The sequence below is a fragment of the Ambystoma mexicanum genome, chromosome 2p, assembly GCF_040938575.1.
Source record: "Ambystoma mexicanum isolate Mex_15411 chromosome 2p, UKY_AmexF1_1, whole genome shotgun sequence".
Classification (NCBI taxonomy): Eukaryota; Metazoa; Chordata; class Amphibia; order Caudata; family Ambystomatidae; genus Ambystoma; species Ambystoma mexicanum.
In genome coordinates this window covers 1149505327-1149520994 of record NC_090923.1, presented here as the reverse complement: position 1 = coordinate 1149520994, position 15668 = coordinate 1149505327, and the positions used below count along the sequence as shown (strand labels likewise).

General features: G+C 44.3%; 1 protein-coding gene across 4 annotated transcripts in view; it reads right to left on the bottom strand.

Moving 5' to 3' along the window:
* Positions 1-15668, bottom strand: part of KDM5C (lysine demethylase 5C) — a 1076337-nt gene that overhangs the window by 689684 nt on the left and 370985 nt on the right. For all 4 annotated transcript variants that reach the window (XM_069645250.1, XM_069645251.1, XM_069645253.1 and 1 more), the window contains one exon: positions 720-843. In XM_069645250.1, the coding sequence (XP_069501351.1) occupies positions 720-843 (124 nt within the window). The remainder of the gene's footprint in view (positions 1-719; positions 844-15668) is intronic.

Below are 15668 nucleotides of genomic sequence, written 5' to 3'. Positions count from 1 at the left end.
TGGAGAGGAGGTTGCACACTAGAGGGGGTGAAGGAGGTGGTTAAGGGAAGTAAGGAGGAGGATGGTGATAGCAAAGAGGAGGATGATGTGAAACACCAGGAGGAGGTTGACAATAGCAAGGAGGAGTTGGGAGAAAATGAGGTGGAGCAAAGAGCTTTGATAGACAGATCAGGTAGACAGGATCTGGCCATATTGGCCCAAGACATGTGCTGGAAGTGTGAGGAAGAATGATCTGGTGGTGCAATGGCAAGAAGGAAGCTCACTGGGGGAGTACAAGGTTTCAAGAGGGGGAAGACATCAGGATCCTAGGTGGAGAAGGTGACTAGGCTCTGGCCAGGGAACCTTCTGGAAAAGCATAAGTTGCGGCTTCAGTTAGACTCTGCATAGAAATTATTTTAGTGCCAATGACCTTAAAACATGCAATCCACAATTGAAATGAAAGTTGTTGCATATCCAAAAACCCGGGACTGAAACAGAAAGAAGAGTAGAATAGGAAACCTGTAAACTTATCTTTTTTTTTTATAAATTAGGACTGTAAAACTACCAACGTAAATAGACTATTTTTTGTTATGGTGTTTCCTTGTTTTTTCGTTCCGATTTTCGTTCTGATTTGCTTTGGCAATATAGCCTTCTGTTACACTACTTCCTGAGTCCAGCGTTTCTATGTACCCCACTAAGTTACACAACAGACCACACCAAGATTTGGCAGAAACATTCACCTTTCCGTCTTAGGGCCTTGTCTTTTGCCATAAGTCCAAGTCCCATCATTTTAGGTCCAGCTCCATAGATCTGAAGCTTTTTCAGCTCAGGGTTCTTCTCAATATCCTCTTCTGTGGGCTCAGGCTATGACAGAATAAGGACAATAAAATGGTTAACTATATTTGCATGTCACCTGAACATAAGGCAAATCTGAGCAGCCATTGGGGGAAAAAACAACACCAAATGACCCACATAAAATATGTTACTTACTGTAGCAACTTCTGTATTGTTCATTCTGAAGCAGATTGCATAATATGTTTTGGATTAACCAAATATTGATGTGCCAATGTATGGGTCAGGCCAAAATAAAAAACAAGAAAATTAGTGGCTGAATGTTAATGCACTTTTTGCACCACCCTTTGCCGAGTATGCTCCAACCACTAACCCTAGGGGAAAGGCTAACCAAACAAGAAAGGAAGCCGAACCGGTCAGTTTAGAAAATGTGGCAAGAATGACAAGGCTCAACTCTCAGACACGGGGAGTAGGTCAAAAAAGAGGTACAAGCAATCAACACATTTCTCCAGAATATATACCACTCTGACATACTGAGAAATATACACTTTATTTAAGGAACACCTATAAAACTAACAAGCCAAATAAGTAACCTGTCTGGAACATCACTGCCCGCGGCCATCTTGGATTGGTGACATTACTTCCTGTGGCCATCTTGGATCAGCCCAGTCTCCAACTGAAGGCCACAAGAGGCACCTCTGGGACACCTATCAGGAAGAAATTGTCTCATCCAAGCAACACCAGGGACAATCAGAGAGACCAATCTCAGAGATGGACTAGGCAATCAGGTGACAAGAGCGTATGTCATCCCTTCTCACCTCCCTAGGGGCGTCCCAGTTATGGGCGGAACAGTAAAGGGTGAAGACCAGCCCTTAACCAGTCTCCGGGTCTTTGCCTATGAATCTTTGCTTTGCACCCTTAATGGCTTCTTCTCAGCTTCACCCTTGCCATGCACCTCATATCATCTCTTCCTTTCCCTTCTACCTTCATTCGCCTCCGGTCAGAACTATCCAACTCTCTCCCCATCCCCATCATCTCTTCTCAATGCCACTTCTCTTCTCGCTTCACTACTCTTTCTAGTCACAAAACGTACTCCAACTTCCATTACACATGCTCTTCTCACATCTACCCACAGTATCTATATTTCTCAGACTCAACGTCGCTATGCTTCTACAATTAATTTTTTTATCTCGCTCTCTCCATTTTGCTTTATATGCTGAATGAGGAGTCTTTTTCCACTAATCAATTATTATTTGCTCTGACTTTTGGAACACCATTCTGTGTTTTACCTTCACTATGGAGTCTACTTTCCTCCGTATCTCTTTTAAAGCATCTGCGTTTTAACTTTTGCAGCACAGCTCCTTATGGGTGGTGTTGATGGGAACCCTTTGGGTTCTCCTATGAGATTCCTTCTTATCCTCAAGAACTACAGTTAATAAGGAGAGAGGGATACTTTATATCACTCCTAAAACATTTTACCATGAGAGATTGTCGCACACCACCTTATGTGAAGTGCCAAAGGGATACTTAGTATCCCCCTTCTCTCTGCTCCTGTGACTTTTTAGTCGCATAGATAGCCCTTTAGTTATGGTGGTGGCAGTGGACATGTTCTACCTAGTCTTTGACAGGAACTCTTGGGCGTCCCGCCTACGCTCCAGTGTGTCTGGGCAGGCAGCAAGTGGGGGGAGGAGTTTTTCACTCCCCTGATCTTCGTCTGCCTGAATGAAACCACTGCCCACTGGGGGGTACTGCTGTCCTGATTGGACAGCCACCCGCCCCATTGTGTAAGCTGCTGAGAGATTCCAGAGGAGTGTGTGATGGAACTGAATAAAAAGGTGAGGTTCCGGAGGTGAAAGGCAAGTCAAGCACTGGAAACTGAAGTAACCGAAGAAAAAAAGACAACCAGAGATGGCTGAAGAACCTTTGCAACACTGAAGCGACCACTGCTGTCCTGACCCTGTTTTTTTATGCGACAGAGGAGCTCCAAAGAGGACTCCTTCCATTTGACTGGTGGGACCAACCAGCCCTGAGACGAACTACAAACTGAGCCATCTCCCAAGGTGCTGTGCCTTTCCAGAGCTGCAGACTGTGAAAACCAAGAGAACCCTGACCCATTTGCAGTGCAAAGTCTTTGAGAGACAGAATCCAGGTGAACCTCCAGAGACATGATCCGACTCATCCAAGTCCCCTCACCGGACTGCAGGACTCCAGGGCGCCGAAACTGCAGACTAACCAGAGAAGATGAAGAAATCTGTGCCAAGGGTCCTCTCTCTTTCGAGACTGTTGCTGAGACATCCCATTCAGAGTCCTTCCTTTCATCACAAGACCAAGGAATCTGGAGACCGGGTCCGTCGCTGCTACACAGAGGAGAATCCAGCCACAAACATTTCTTCTAACCTAAGGTACCGCAGGGTGAAACAGTGCATGAAGAGATGTCCACTCTTACCTCTGTCCCAAGCTACCGGCTTGTGTCCCTTTAGTGAGTCCTTTAACAGGGTCTCCATCGTTGTGTTAACTCTTCTAGCATCTTGTCCTAGAGACAAAGTATCCACAGGAACTTTTGCCATTCTGCTGCTTTGTAAGACTTTGAGCCCTCTCCAAACTGACCTTTGCATAGAGTTAGGGATCCAACTTTAAAAGCTTTAGCTTGCTAAGAAACCACGTCTAGAACATTAGCTCTGCTACTGTATGACTAACCAACCTTTTTCCTTCCTAAAAAGGACCATCTTATGTGGTTTTGCTAACTAAATACAATTACTGTATATCTTTGTCTTAATACGAGTGCGCCGTCGTACGGATAATACAGTAGAACTGTCATTAGTGTCAAACTCTTTAACAATTGTACCACAAAAAACTACCAATTAAGAAGTGGCCTTTGAAAAGTATGAACCCTCAAAACTACCTTTTCCCTGTAAAGTATAGTTGAAGGAGGTTTACATGAAAGAGCGTTTTACTCACTCACTTGTCGAGCAGAAGTGATGGCTACTAAAAAGATTGTTTTGAAGGTTAATAACCTGAGCAGACAGAAGTGAGAGGTTCAAATAGAGAGCCCATCAAAAATGTTAGCACCAAGTTTAGATCCCAAGCTAGGACCATGAAAAGGGACCAGTGGAAAAATATTTGTCGGTCCTTTGAGTAAACCAATCAGAATTAGTCTTGCTTTGGTGTGCGTTCAAAAGATGAAGACACCTGTAGCAGCTCTACACCAGCTGCAAAACATTTCCCAAAAAGAGCAGAATATTGCTTTGGGTGCTGGTCTTCTGGCCAAAAGTAACAACTCAATGATGTCTTCCGGGAGGTCCGAATCTTAGTGTCTTAATCTCTCAGAAGCCAGGTGTGAATGTTCATAGTTCTGATTTCTGGTAGAAGGCGATGGCCTCCCTCTTGTGAGAGGATGTCTACTCTATGGGGAAGACGGAATGGAGGGCAGATGGACATCTCTCGAGGTTCCCGGTACCAAGTCCTCCTGGCCCAATCTGGAGCAATCAAGATCATGGACTTCCTGAACTCCCTCAACCTCCTGATGACATGAGGAATGACAGTGACTGGTGGAAACGCGTACAGAGTGGAAATTCCCAGTCCACCAGGAACGTGTCTGTGAAAGCTCCGCTCCGAGGAAATTTCCTGGAGCAGAACAAGTCGCATTTCCTGTTGACAGTGGACACAAACAGATCAACTCGAGTTACCCAAAGTGTGAAGATCTATAAAAGGACTTCCTGAGTTAACTCCCAACTTGTGGGGGACTGTGCTCTACCTGCTCAGTGTCCTCCAACCTGCCTCCCACCGGAGTCCTGTTTGCAAAGTGGTCAGAGGTTTTGGAGTTGTGGCTGTGGCAGAGGGCAATGAATAGGTGGCTGCCTGAGCAGTACTTCCTCCACGTCCTCCAGGAGGTACGTGAAAATGCCCTTTGCCATCTTTGGGAGCCTGACCCCTGCCTCTCGGACCAAAGGAAAAGTAGAAGCGAAGAGACTGCCCTCCCCAAGCTTGGGAAGGTGGATGCTTTTGTTGCTGTGGCCAATGAACGGCAGCTCCTAAGGATTTGGCAGCCGCTTTAGAAGCCTGGAGCTTTCCTAAACTCTCAGCTTTTTCCCCCAAAAGATTGCACCCATCAAAGGGCATGTCAAGAAGCCTTGACTGGACATTAGGAGCAAATCCCGATTTGCACAGCCATGCAAGACTCTTGATGACTGTGCTTGAGCCCATAGAGTGACCAACGAAGTCAGATGTATGAAGCCCTGATTGGAGAGAATGGCATGCTGCCTCTTTACCATCACTAATAATTTCTCTTTCAGGAATGTTTTCAGCTGCCTGTGAAAATACATTTCACAGAGTGAATGTATACTTTGCCGAGGGGCAAGACGCATTTATGGCCTTGCGTGCCATGCTCCCAGCAGAAAACACCCTTTTTGCTAGCATATCATTTTTGTCATCCCTATCAGATGGGATGGATGAGCAGCTGCCTTAGAAGTGGAGGTAGCTGCCTGTATCACCAAACTCTTTGGGGTAGGATGTCTGGAGAGAAATTCAGGATCAATGGATGGTCTATATTTCCTCACCAACTCCTTTTAACAGCAGTAGTGGTGTCTGGCTTTCGCCAGTTCTCCAACATGGTGTTTTTGAGTGCTGAATGAAAAAGCAGCGCAGGTTCCTTCGGAGGGCCTTTATCCAGGATGTCAGTGAGGGTATCCTGAACTAGATCCTTTGCAGGACGCCCATAGCCCAAATACTCAGTCACCCTGTTCATAACGGTCCTATATGCTGCACTACAATGAGTAGTTGTGTCAGGTGAAGCAAATTCCACTTCAGGGAAGTAGCCAAGTCCTCCAAACGAGATTCATCAGAAATTAACCTTTCAGGGACATTAGGTGTGCCAAAACATTCGTACCAGAAGATTGATTCAAAAGATGTGAAAAAGTCCTTCTTTGATTGTGGCCTGAAGTTGGCTCCAAGGCCGTCAATGACTTCGATGTCAATGGCTTCAACTTGGAGCCCTTTATCATTTAGGTGTTGAAGTCTTTGGGCTAGATGCACCCCGTGCAGTCGAGACCGTCAAAACTACTCAAGTAGGCATCTCAGAGGCCTCCCGACTCTGGCTTTTGGGAGCATGGGTTGAAGCCTTGGACGGTGCCCTGCTGGTGTCTGAAGGCGCGATTGGATTGCTGGCCTTTTTCGGCTCTTTCAATGGACCAGGAAGGGCTGCCTTCAAACATTTTCTGACAGAACTTCGGCTGCCAAGGAACACTTATCTGGAAAACGTACATGTCTCTTGTCGGAACACTAAGAACAAAGGCATCACTTCTTTGATCTTTTTTGTGATGACGAGGACTGAGTGTTTAGAGTGTTTGAGGCCACTCAGATTTGTCCCCTATAAAACATCTGACTTCAGAAGATTCTCTTTGAAGGGCTAGCGGATGGAGATTTTGAAACCGACCTACCTAGGGAGAGTTTTGACTTTCTCTTTTCCAAGGCCTTGCTAAACAGACTAACCGGAGCTGCACTCGATGACGTTGTGCTCCTTACTGAGGCACCAGAGGCATATCCTGTGCAGATCTGTGATCGTCTTCTTTGATTCTCAGTCCGCACACCTCTTAAAATCAGAGGAATTTAAAGTAATGCATAGAAGAATCGCTGAGCTGGTTCAAATCATTCAAAGAGCATGCTCTGCATGCAGAAAAACAGAATCGAGGCAACTATGCAGTGCATGCTATTTAATCTAAAAGTCGCGTTCACGCACAGGGATGGCCATAGACTTGATTGCACACAGCACCCTCTGCTGTCAGAAAGATGTCTGAGACTGCAAGCATGATATCGGTATATCTAAAATGAGGAATCTGTGGGAGGATACAATCCATTTGAATATTATTTTTCTGACCAGAGGTCTCATGAAGTCTATAGTGAAATATGAACGTGAAGAATTGTGTTGAAAAACCTTCAAATTAAAACATGGTCTAGGGCATCTTCTACTCAATGAAGGGAGGATGGGTGGATGCATGTGAATCTAAGCAGATGCATGCATCAGAAAGACGATTACAGGTATGTAATGTTTGTCTTCTGAAACTTGTGGATCTGCTTAGAATTGCATGCTTTGCATAGACTAGCAAGCAGTGCCAGATGAGGGTGGCGGGTTGATAGAAGGAACAGAGACAAATAAATGTTTCAACACTGCCCGTCTTACCTATGGGTCATTTCTGGTCTGTGTGTCAACACAATAACTGTGTGTACATGTGCACTGAAACTCCATGTGGCTGCCCTACAAATAGTTTTCAGTGGCATGTTTGCAATGAATGTCAATGTAGCCTCTGTACTAAGTGTGGAGTGTGTAGCACTGCTGTATGCATTTTACAATCTGTCTAGCAATGGTAGCCTTTGAGTCAGTATCCTCTCTCTTTTGGCTGCTAGAGACAATATTAGGCAGTTGTACACAAGTTGTTGTCTGTGACAGAACTTGGAAAAGCCCACCTTAGGGGACATGGTTTTACCCCTTGGGCTTAGTCTAACTACCCAAAGGTTTGGTAGCAATGGCTGAGCACCCAGGCTTAGTCTAGGAAGGAGAAGTCTGTGCAGAGGCTTGTGAGCTGTTTGGAAGAACGCACCGTGTTACAGACTGTGGAGTCCGTTTACTGTTACCATTTTTGAAGGAGAAGAGACTTGCTTAAAGATTCTTTCACCCGCGGAGAGGCACAGAGTCAGTGCAGAGTCTTGTGAGCCTTTGGAGGCTCAGCCAGCTCTGTGAGAAGCATTCCCCTCTTCAAAGATGGAGCGCGAAAAAGACTGCAGCTGGAAGCCACATCAACCGTTGACAAGATTACAATTGCGGTGGGGGACTGCTGAAGCGGGAGAATCCAGTAAGCAAAAGTCTGAAGAGACAAGGTCTGCGGTGTCTCAAGTAAGAACATCTTCTAGTACAGCCGATGGCCTTTCATTTGTAACAAATAACTTTAAATGTGCCCCGATTACCTTGCATGCCTTGTACGCTACTGAAATGGTGGAAGCTGTGGAACCGCTTGCAAGTGAGACCCGAAAAATGCATGTTCCGTTCCCAACAGCTAGCTGTGAGACTAACTAAAAATACTGCAGAAACTGTTCAAACACTGAGACAAACACAACTTACCGTGGAGTCGAGTGGGCTGCGCAGCACGCAGAGCGCTTCCGATTCTAGATTCTCAACATGCAGCTGCTCTGCCGCGGGATGCTGCAACAATGGGATACGGGCTGTTCCTTGCCTGCGTGTGCTGGCGTGGGGGGCACTGCGAAAGGGTGAAAGTATCACTGTATTGCCAAATATGCTGCCTGACCGAAGGCTGAATCGCCTTACATCTGAAAACACAGGTTCCTGGATCGAGAGGGCTGGTGACCGTGGTGTTGGGGGGCACTGGCTCCAAACATTGGCGGCGTCCACTCAAACGCCCGGCCGCTTCGATGGAGGGAGGGGTGTGGGGGCTTTGGTAGTGGTGCCGCACACAGCTAGCGAAAGCTACAACACAAACATCTACACAGTGGAAATCAAGAGATTAAATGAGCCCGCTGAAAATGAGGCTCGGACTAATGCTGTGATGCCTAACAGTGTGTGAATTACGGCCAAAGTGGAGTCTGGCACCCAAAGTACCCTAACCCAGAGGAAGGAGTGGAGTGAGGATACACTTTCAAATGGCAATATACTGCTGGATTTTAATACAACATCTAACGGCTGAAATGAAACTACAAATTACTTGAAGACCAATTAAGTTTTCAATATGAGTGCAAGCCCTAAAGAAAGAAACTCTTTGGCAGTTGTTAATAAACTCCTTCAAGATCTAACTCGCATGAATACTGCGCTAAACAGCAATGCACTGAATCAGTCTGAAAATAATGAAAAGGAAGATTCAGTGCAAGACTCTGCGCATGTCGCGCATAAGTCAGGAGAAGTAAACTCTCCTAATAACTTCACATGGATGGGCAACAAGTGGCCGGCGGGTGCGTAAAAAAGAAGACGCATTGATAGCAGCCTTTCACCGCCTGTTAATTGCTCTCAACAGCGAAATAAACAACAGCAACACTTAGTGAATGAGTGTAATGAGAATTTGTCCAAAAGTAAAAGTACGTCAAACATCAAAGGAGATCCACCGAGGACACAGGCTCTGCCAAGGATTCACGAGTCCACCTCTGACGAATCATGTTTGGACTCTTCATTTATTGAACGGGATTATCCAAAGATTAGGCGCAGTCTCGGCACCGCGGATGTTGTAAAGGAAGTCATACAAGATCTTCAGCCGTATTTAATGTCGACCTTGACTATTTCAATTGTACCACTGCTAGAAGTTTACGAGCAGATGAATGATAACAAAAGATCGAACAACGTTATCAGCATTAATTAATACTAAATTGGCAAGCATTGAAAAGGAATGCAACTCCTTTAAATTGAAAGCATGGGAAGACAACAAAAAAATAGAGTTATCCCTCAAGGAGCTTTCGGATCAAAAATGAAATGGCAAAGATAAGAAAGTACTCGCTGAAGTTGCTAGAGAAGCCCTGGGTCTCCTTAAACACAATCAGACCTTCATCCGCAGGAGAAATTGAGTGCCCCTATTGAACTTCAAACACAACATAAACCTGACGGCGGTACAGCAAAAGTATCTGACGCAAGCTGGTGGTAACCACTCTCCACGATCCTGAACCTTCTGCCAATTTAAATATCAACATTTGACATAAACAATCAGCCGAGAATGGAGTGAGTGGAGAACCCTTGAAACACGCAGAGAAAACAAGAAACAAATACCTCAGATAAACAACAAGAGGTGGAAGTCATTGATTTAGAAATCGCCCAAATATGTGACGCCACAAAAGAAGCAGCTCCCTCCAAAGAGCCAAAGTACCATGTCACAAGGAGGCCAATGATGATGTAACTTCACCTAAGCTATCTATGTCAGCTAACGGTGAAGGATTAATTGGCAACCCAGGAATTTCTGAGAGCATCAAGATTTTAAGAAATTATGCAAATTATGCTATATTTCAAACAAAAAAGAAAGTTGCAAATAAATTGCCAAAACCAAAAACCAAATTAAAAAAAAAAAAAGAACAGCAACATTACCAATTCGAGAAAATTCCTGAGAAATATAAAAGCTGTAAACGTCTTTGTAAACTCTGATGAAAAAAATAAAAAGTCAAGACGCAGTGATGCCTCAAAGCAGTAACCAAGCCCTTAAGGTATTCGAGAAGGCCCCTAGTACTGATGCCACTTTGGTGGAACTATTAAAACTATCAATTTATAAAGATAGGAACGACCAACAAGATGACAGCGAAGTGCCATCTAATGAAGCAGATCAAAATCCTAATCAGGATCCCCATATTGGGGGGGTGTCTTTGAGGATGGAAATTAATGCTCCTAAAGTCCAAAAATCGCGTAGAGCGTGCCAACTTTTTCTTCCATCTGCTGGTCCCAAAGTGACAGCTGTCGAAATAAAGAACACATTTGCTGACCCTCGATGAGAAAAGGCTCAGATCAGTTGTGCAACATCCGAAAGCAGAAAAGACGAATGGTCCGCTTGCAAAAGTAAGTGTTGCTAGCCCAGTTGAGGAGGGAAAGCCCCGTAACAGAGATGGAACTCATTCCCTCAAAAGACAAGGTGAAGAGGTGGCGCCCCGGATCAGGAGTGCTTCTAGATATATGGCACAAAAAGATCAAGAGTCAAATTGGAGCAAGGCTTGCAAATGTACCAAATTTACTGAGCATCATACCTAAACCATCTAAACATCAACTAATAGCCCGATTCTCAACAGAAACATGTAATGGCTGTTCGATCATGTCCCTTCTATGACAACTATTGAGTCTAATGACATAAAAACAGTCGATTTTCTTGACAAACTTTATGACGACAGAGTAAGACTACACATGTTAAATGTTAAAGGTATGTGTACCGCGCACTGTCACCAACGGAGTTGGTGCCCAGGCGGTCTGGCGGATCTGCAAACGAGAGGTGGGATGGGTTAGTAGGTGAAGCGGGAGTAGGATAGAGAGAGGAGTGGTGTTCTGTTGGCAGCTTCAACTCGGTATACACCGGGTGCTGAGCTTTGTTGCGAGTATTGGATCGATGTCAGTCCTCGTGTGCTGTTGGTGCGGCTTATGTGTTGCAGTGTTGTGAAGTGCATGCGGGTTATTGTGCGAGAGATGGCTGTGTGAGATTTTTGAGGGAGATAAGTCTGCAGAAATGCTGAGTTTATTGTTAATGGGTTGTATGAAGTTTTACATGCCAACCTTCAGAACTCCGAGAGTGGAGCTCGCCAATCCTCCCAATCTCATCAGAATGGGGGAAGGGGTTACGCCTGGGAGGGTTTAAGGTTTATGTGAGGCGCTCCCTCTGCTGTTCTAACCAGCTCTGTAAGTGTTCTAATAATGATGGAGTGTGGGTTGGGTTTTAGTAGGTGTGATGTCCTCGGCGTTCTATTCTAGCGAGCTCTGTAGGTATTCTAATGCTGATGGGTTGATTAATGTGGGTTGTGGGTCTATTCTCCTCCTTGGGTGTTGGAGTAGCTGTTGTGGTCTCCTCTTACAAACCTAAATGTGTCTGCTGGGGGTGTGGATATGGTACGGCCGGGAGGCAGTGGATGAGTCATTTAGGGCTTTTGTCTCGGTCTGAGCATGTGATCAGTCTATGGTGACATCCTTTTGGGCTATTTCCCATAATATCTTATGGTCCGTCGTGGGGTCCGTTCGTTGAGTTCTGTGTATGTCCATTTTGGGAGTGACCTAGGTTGGTGTTATTTTCATCGCTGTTTAACGCGGTGGGCATTCTAGTGCGTCGCTGTTGTAGTTATGCTGTGAAGAGCCATGATTTGAGGAGTTTCCTGAATGCTAGGTGGTTTGTTGCGTTTCGTATGTTCTTAGGTAGGTCATTCCAGGTTTTTGGTGCCTGGTGAGAGAAAGAGGATCCTCAGTTTTCTTCTGTTATAGGGTTTTGGTTCCAGGCGGATGCCGGTGCTTGATATTAGTGTTCTTGTCGGTTGATGTAGGCGTAGTTTATCGCTTATGAATTCTGCGCCTTGTTTGTGTATCGATGTGCGTGATGCACATGCACTTGAACTTTATTCGCTGTTTTAATGGTAGCCAGTGTAGTATTTTTAGCGCTGGTGTGATGTGTTCTCTTCTGGGTAGCATGAGGAGGAGTCTGGCTGCCGCATTTTGTATGCATTGTAGTTTTTTTTAGAAGTCGTACGGGCATGCCCAGATATAGGCTGTTGGCGTAATCTACTCTGGACATGACCAGAGCGATGATGGTGTTTTGTTGGCGAACGACAGGAACGGTAGGATCCTTTTTGCTGCTTGCAGAAGGAAGAAACATTTGAGTAGAGCGTTTATTTGTGGCTGTAGAGTGAGATCCATCAGGACCCCTATGTTTTATTAGTTGATGGTTCTGGTGTGGTGCCGAGCTTTCTTGGCCGGGGGATGTAGCGGATGTCTCCTCCCTTTTTTGAAACAATCATTAGCTCTGTTTTGCCTGGCTTGATTTTGAGGTGGTTGAGGTTCATCCAGTTGAATATAATCACAAAGGAAATTCTCTAGTGTAGTGTTTTCTTCTCGGGTGCCTTGTATGTTGAAGATTATTTGAGTATCGTCGGCGTAGTTGTAGCATGTGAGGCCGTGTTTTTTGATGGGTTTGATTAATAGGTACATGTAGATGTTGAATAGAAGCGGGAAGAAAGATGATCCCTGTGGTACTCCGCAGGTGGAGTCTCTAGGTTTGGACTTAAAAGGTTTCATCCATACAATTTTGGTTCTGTTCGGAAGGATTTGATCCATAGTAGGGCGGTGTCTGTTATTCCTAGTCCTTCTAATCTCTTTATGAGGATGTCATGGTTGACAGTGTTGAAAGTTGCGGATAGATCAAGGAGGATCAGGGCGGCACTGTTGTCCGAGCATGCGTTTGTTTTTAGGTCGTCCCATATTGAGAGGAGAGACGATTCTGTTCCTCTCAGCGGTATGAAACCAACTTGTGCCAGTTCTAGCAGGCAGTGCTCTTCTATGAATTCTTGGTTATTTTGTAGACGTACGTTTCTAGCAGTTTGGCCATGTAGGGTATGTTGGAAATAGGTCTGTAGTTGGATAAATCCTCTACATTTCCTGTTCTGTCTTTGAGTAGCGGTTTGATGTAAGCCGATTTGAAGGCCTGTGGTACTTTACCTGTTGAGATTGAGAGGTTGAGGAGATTTCTGTGGTATTCCATGGGGGTTCCTTGTTTGGGAATTATTTTGTATATGTCCGGGGGCAGGGGTCTTCCGCGGGGCGGGGGTCTTCTGGAGAGCCTGATTTGTTGCTTTGGTTTACCAGTTTGACGAAGGTCTCCACTGATATTTCTGGGAAGCTTCGTAACTTGTTTGGATGTTCCTCATCAGTGTCAATGGAGTTTGAGGTGCGATTGCTTGGTCTGTTTTGTATGGTGTGTTGGATGGAAGTTATTTTGTTTCTGAAGTGTTCTCCTAGGTCATCACATAGTTTCATCGATGGAATTGGCGTGTTGTTGCAGCCCGGTGGGTATTTTATTTCGTTTATGATTTTGAAGAGTTCTTTTTGGGTGTTTGGTGCTCTGAAGAGTCGGCTGTCGTAGTGTTTCCTCTTGGCTTTTTGTATTTCCTTTTTATATGAATGGATCTGTTGCAGGAATTTCAATTTGTATGCAGTGGGTTTGTTGGTCCTCCATTCAGATTCTAGTTTACGTTTTTCTCTTTTCATTGCGTCAAGTAGTGGGGTGAACCATTTTGCTGTTGTGTTCTTACGTGATGGGGTGAAGGGCTTTTTTTTGGCGATGTCAACTAGAGTTGTTGTGATCCAGGTATGGAGCAGGGCAACTTTTTTGTCTAGGTCAGCTTCTTCCATGGTTGTTGCTTGTGATTTGCTGATTTCCAGGTGCTCGGTTAGGTTGGAGTTTTATATGGTTCTCCAATTTCTTTTCATCATGGTTGGTGGTTTTTCTTGTTGCTTCTATGTTGGACTCACTTAGACTCAAGAATAATTTGTGATCTACTCATAGATGCGGCACCGGTGCTGCTTTCCTTGGGATTTGATATTTTTGAAGAGAGAGAGAAGATAAAGCCAACAGCTCAGCCAAAGAACGGTGCCCGTCAGAACCTGTAGACATACTGCAAAAACAGAGTCCAAATGAACTGCATCTTGATCAGTCTATTATGAGTGAAGATGTTCTGAGTGCTAACCAAGGGAGCAGTTGCCTCCTTTAGTAATAACGAAAAACCATTTCATGAAGCACAAGTTGGGGAAAGGATTAAGATTACTATTAAGCACAATCCGAAGCCCATGGGAGTAGATAAAAGACTAAATGATGATGTAAATAAAACTACAAGTGACTGGAACTGGCTGGCAGAAGCATTGAGCGGTTACAATGAGAGTTAATGCCAAAAGGAGCAAAAAAGTTCAAACCTTACCATCGCTTCATGGAAAACAAGAGGTTTAATTAATCTGTTTAATGAACCCTCAAATCAGCTTAACTGTCTAGATATCCTGTGTTTACAGGAAACTTGGATAGAAACTTGCCCGATGTCAAACGTGTTTGAAATGTCCTTGAATCCAGCAATAATGAGGCAAAAGGGACAACCGTCAGCTGGCTTATTGACACTTGTAAGAAAGGCTTCAGGCCTTAGAACTATCTGCTCAAAAAACATTAGTCCCTTTTTACAAAGTACAGTGATCAAACTAAAGAGTGATCGAAAAGACTTCTTTTCGGATGTATCTAATTAATGTATACTGGCAACATAAAACAGCAGGCACAACTAGGTTCATGGATGCAGTGACCGATTTGATTGATGAAATCAATACTGATGAAGCATCGCCAAAAATAATTGTGTGCGGAGATTTAAATCTAAAGTGTATAAAAACGAGGGGAGATGATTCAGCAATTGACAGAAGATTGCAAAACTTGGCCTAACAATGGTGTGAAGACACGCAAGGAAGAAATCTAGTAATCTTAAATGGAAATACCAAGGGGGACATCCCTGCACATGCTACATGGAGGCGTAAAACTCAAGAGTCGATTTTGGACTACTTTTTTGTCTCCAGCAGCATAGGACAACGTGTAAAATACTGTCAAGTGATAAACACCTCACAAAGTGACCATAATTTGCTAAAACTGACATTGATGCCACCTGAATAGCACAAAAAAACAAGTGGGTCCACAATGTATCGGCTGAGCCTTGAGGGACTCGTTTACGAATAAAACAGGACATTTGTGTAATAATGGAAGTTTACCGCAGAGGCCTACATGGCAATATCAAAAGCAATATGGAATACAGTCATCTGTTGAAGCTTTATATGGGAAAGGAACAAGGCCTTAAAAACTGTTTAGACCACAGCACGTCTATGATGGCGAAATTGCCAACAGAAAACATCAGCTACAGACGGAACTCAGGCAACATATACATCAAGATAAAAGTTTGCAAATGGCCTTAAAAAAAGCAAGTAAGCAAAAACATAAAAATTGGTTAATCTCCCACAGAATAATCATAGAACAACAGGATGCTGAAAAAATAATGGCTAGCCTGCTGAACAAGAACTCTCACGAGTTCTGGAATATTATCAACAATGAAAGCTGCCAACAAATGGCGATACAAGAGAATATGGTCACTGAAACACAATGGGTCCTTCACTTTACAGAACTGTATGATAAGAGCCAAACCAAAGAACCTACTCTACCGATGCTAACAAAATGGGTTCTTCAATTTGACAAAGATGATATTTTGGCAAGTATAAAGCGCAGTCGTTCATCACAGGCCCCCAGCCCCGATGGACTCACCAATTACATCATAAAGCAAAATCCTGAAGATTGGGCTGCATTATGTGCGATTCGGTTTTCAAAAGCGGCTAATGAAAGAGCAACCCCATTAACCTGGAAAAGTGCAATAGTTGCGCCCATCTT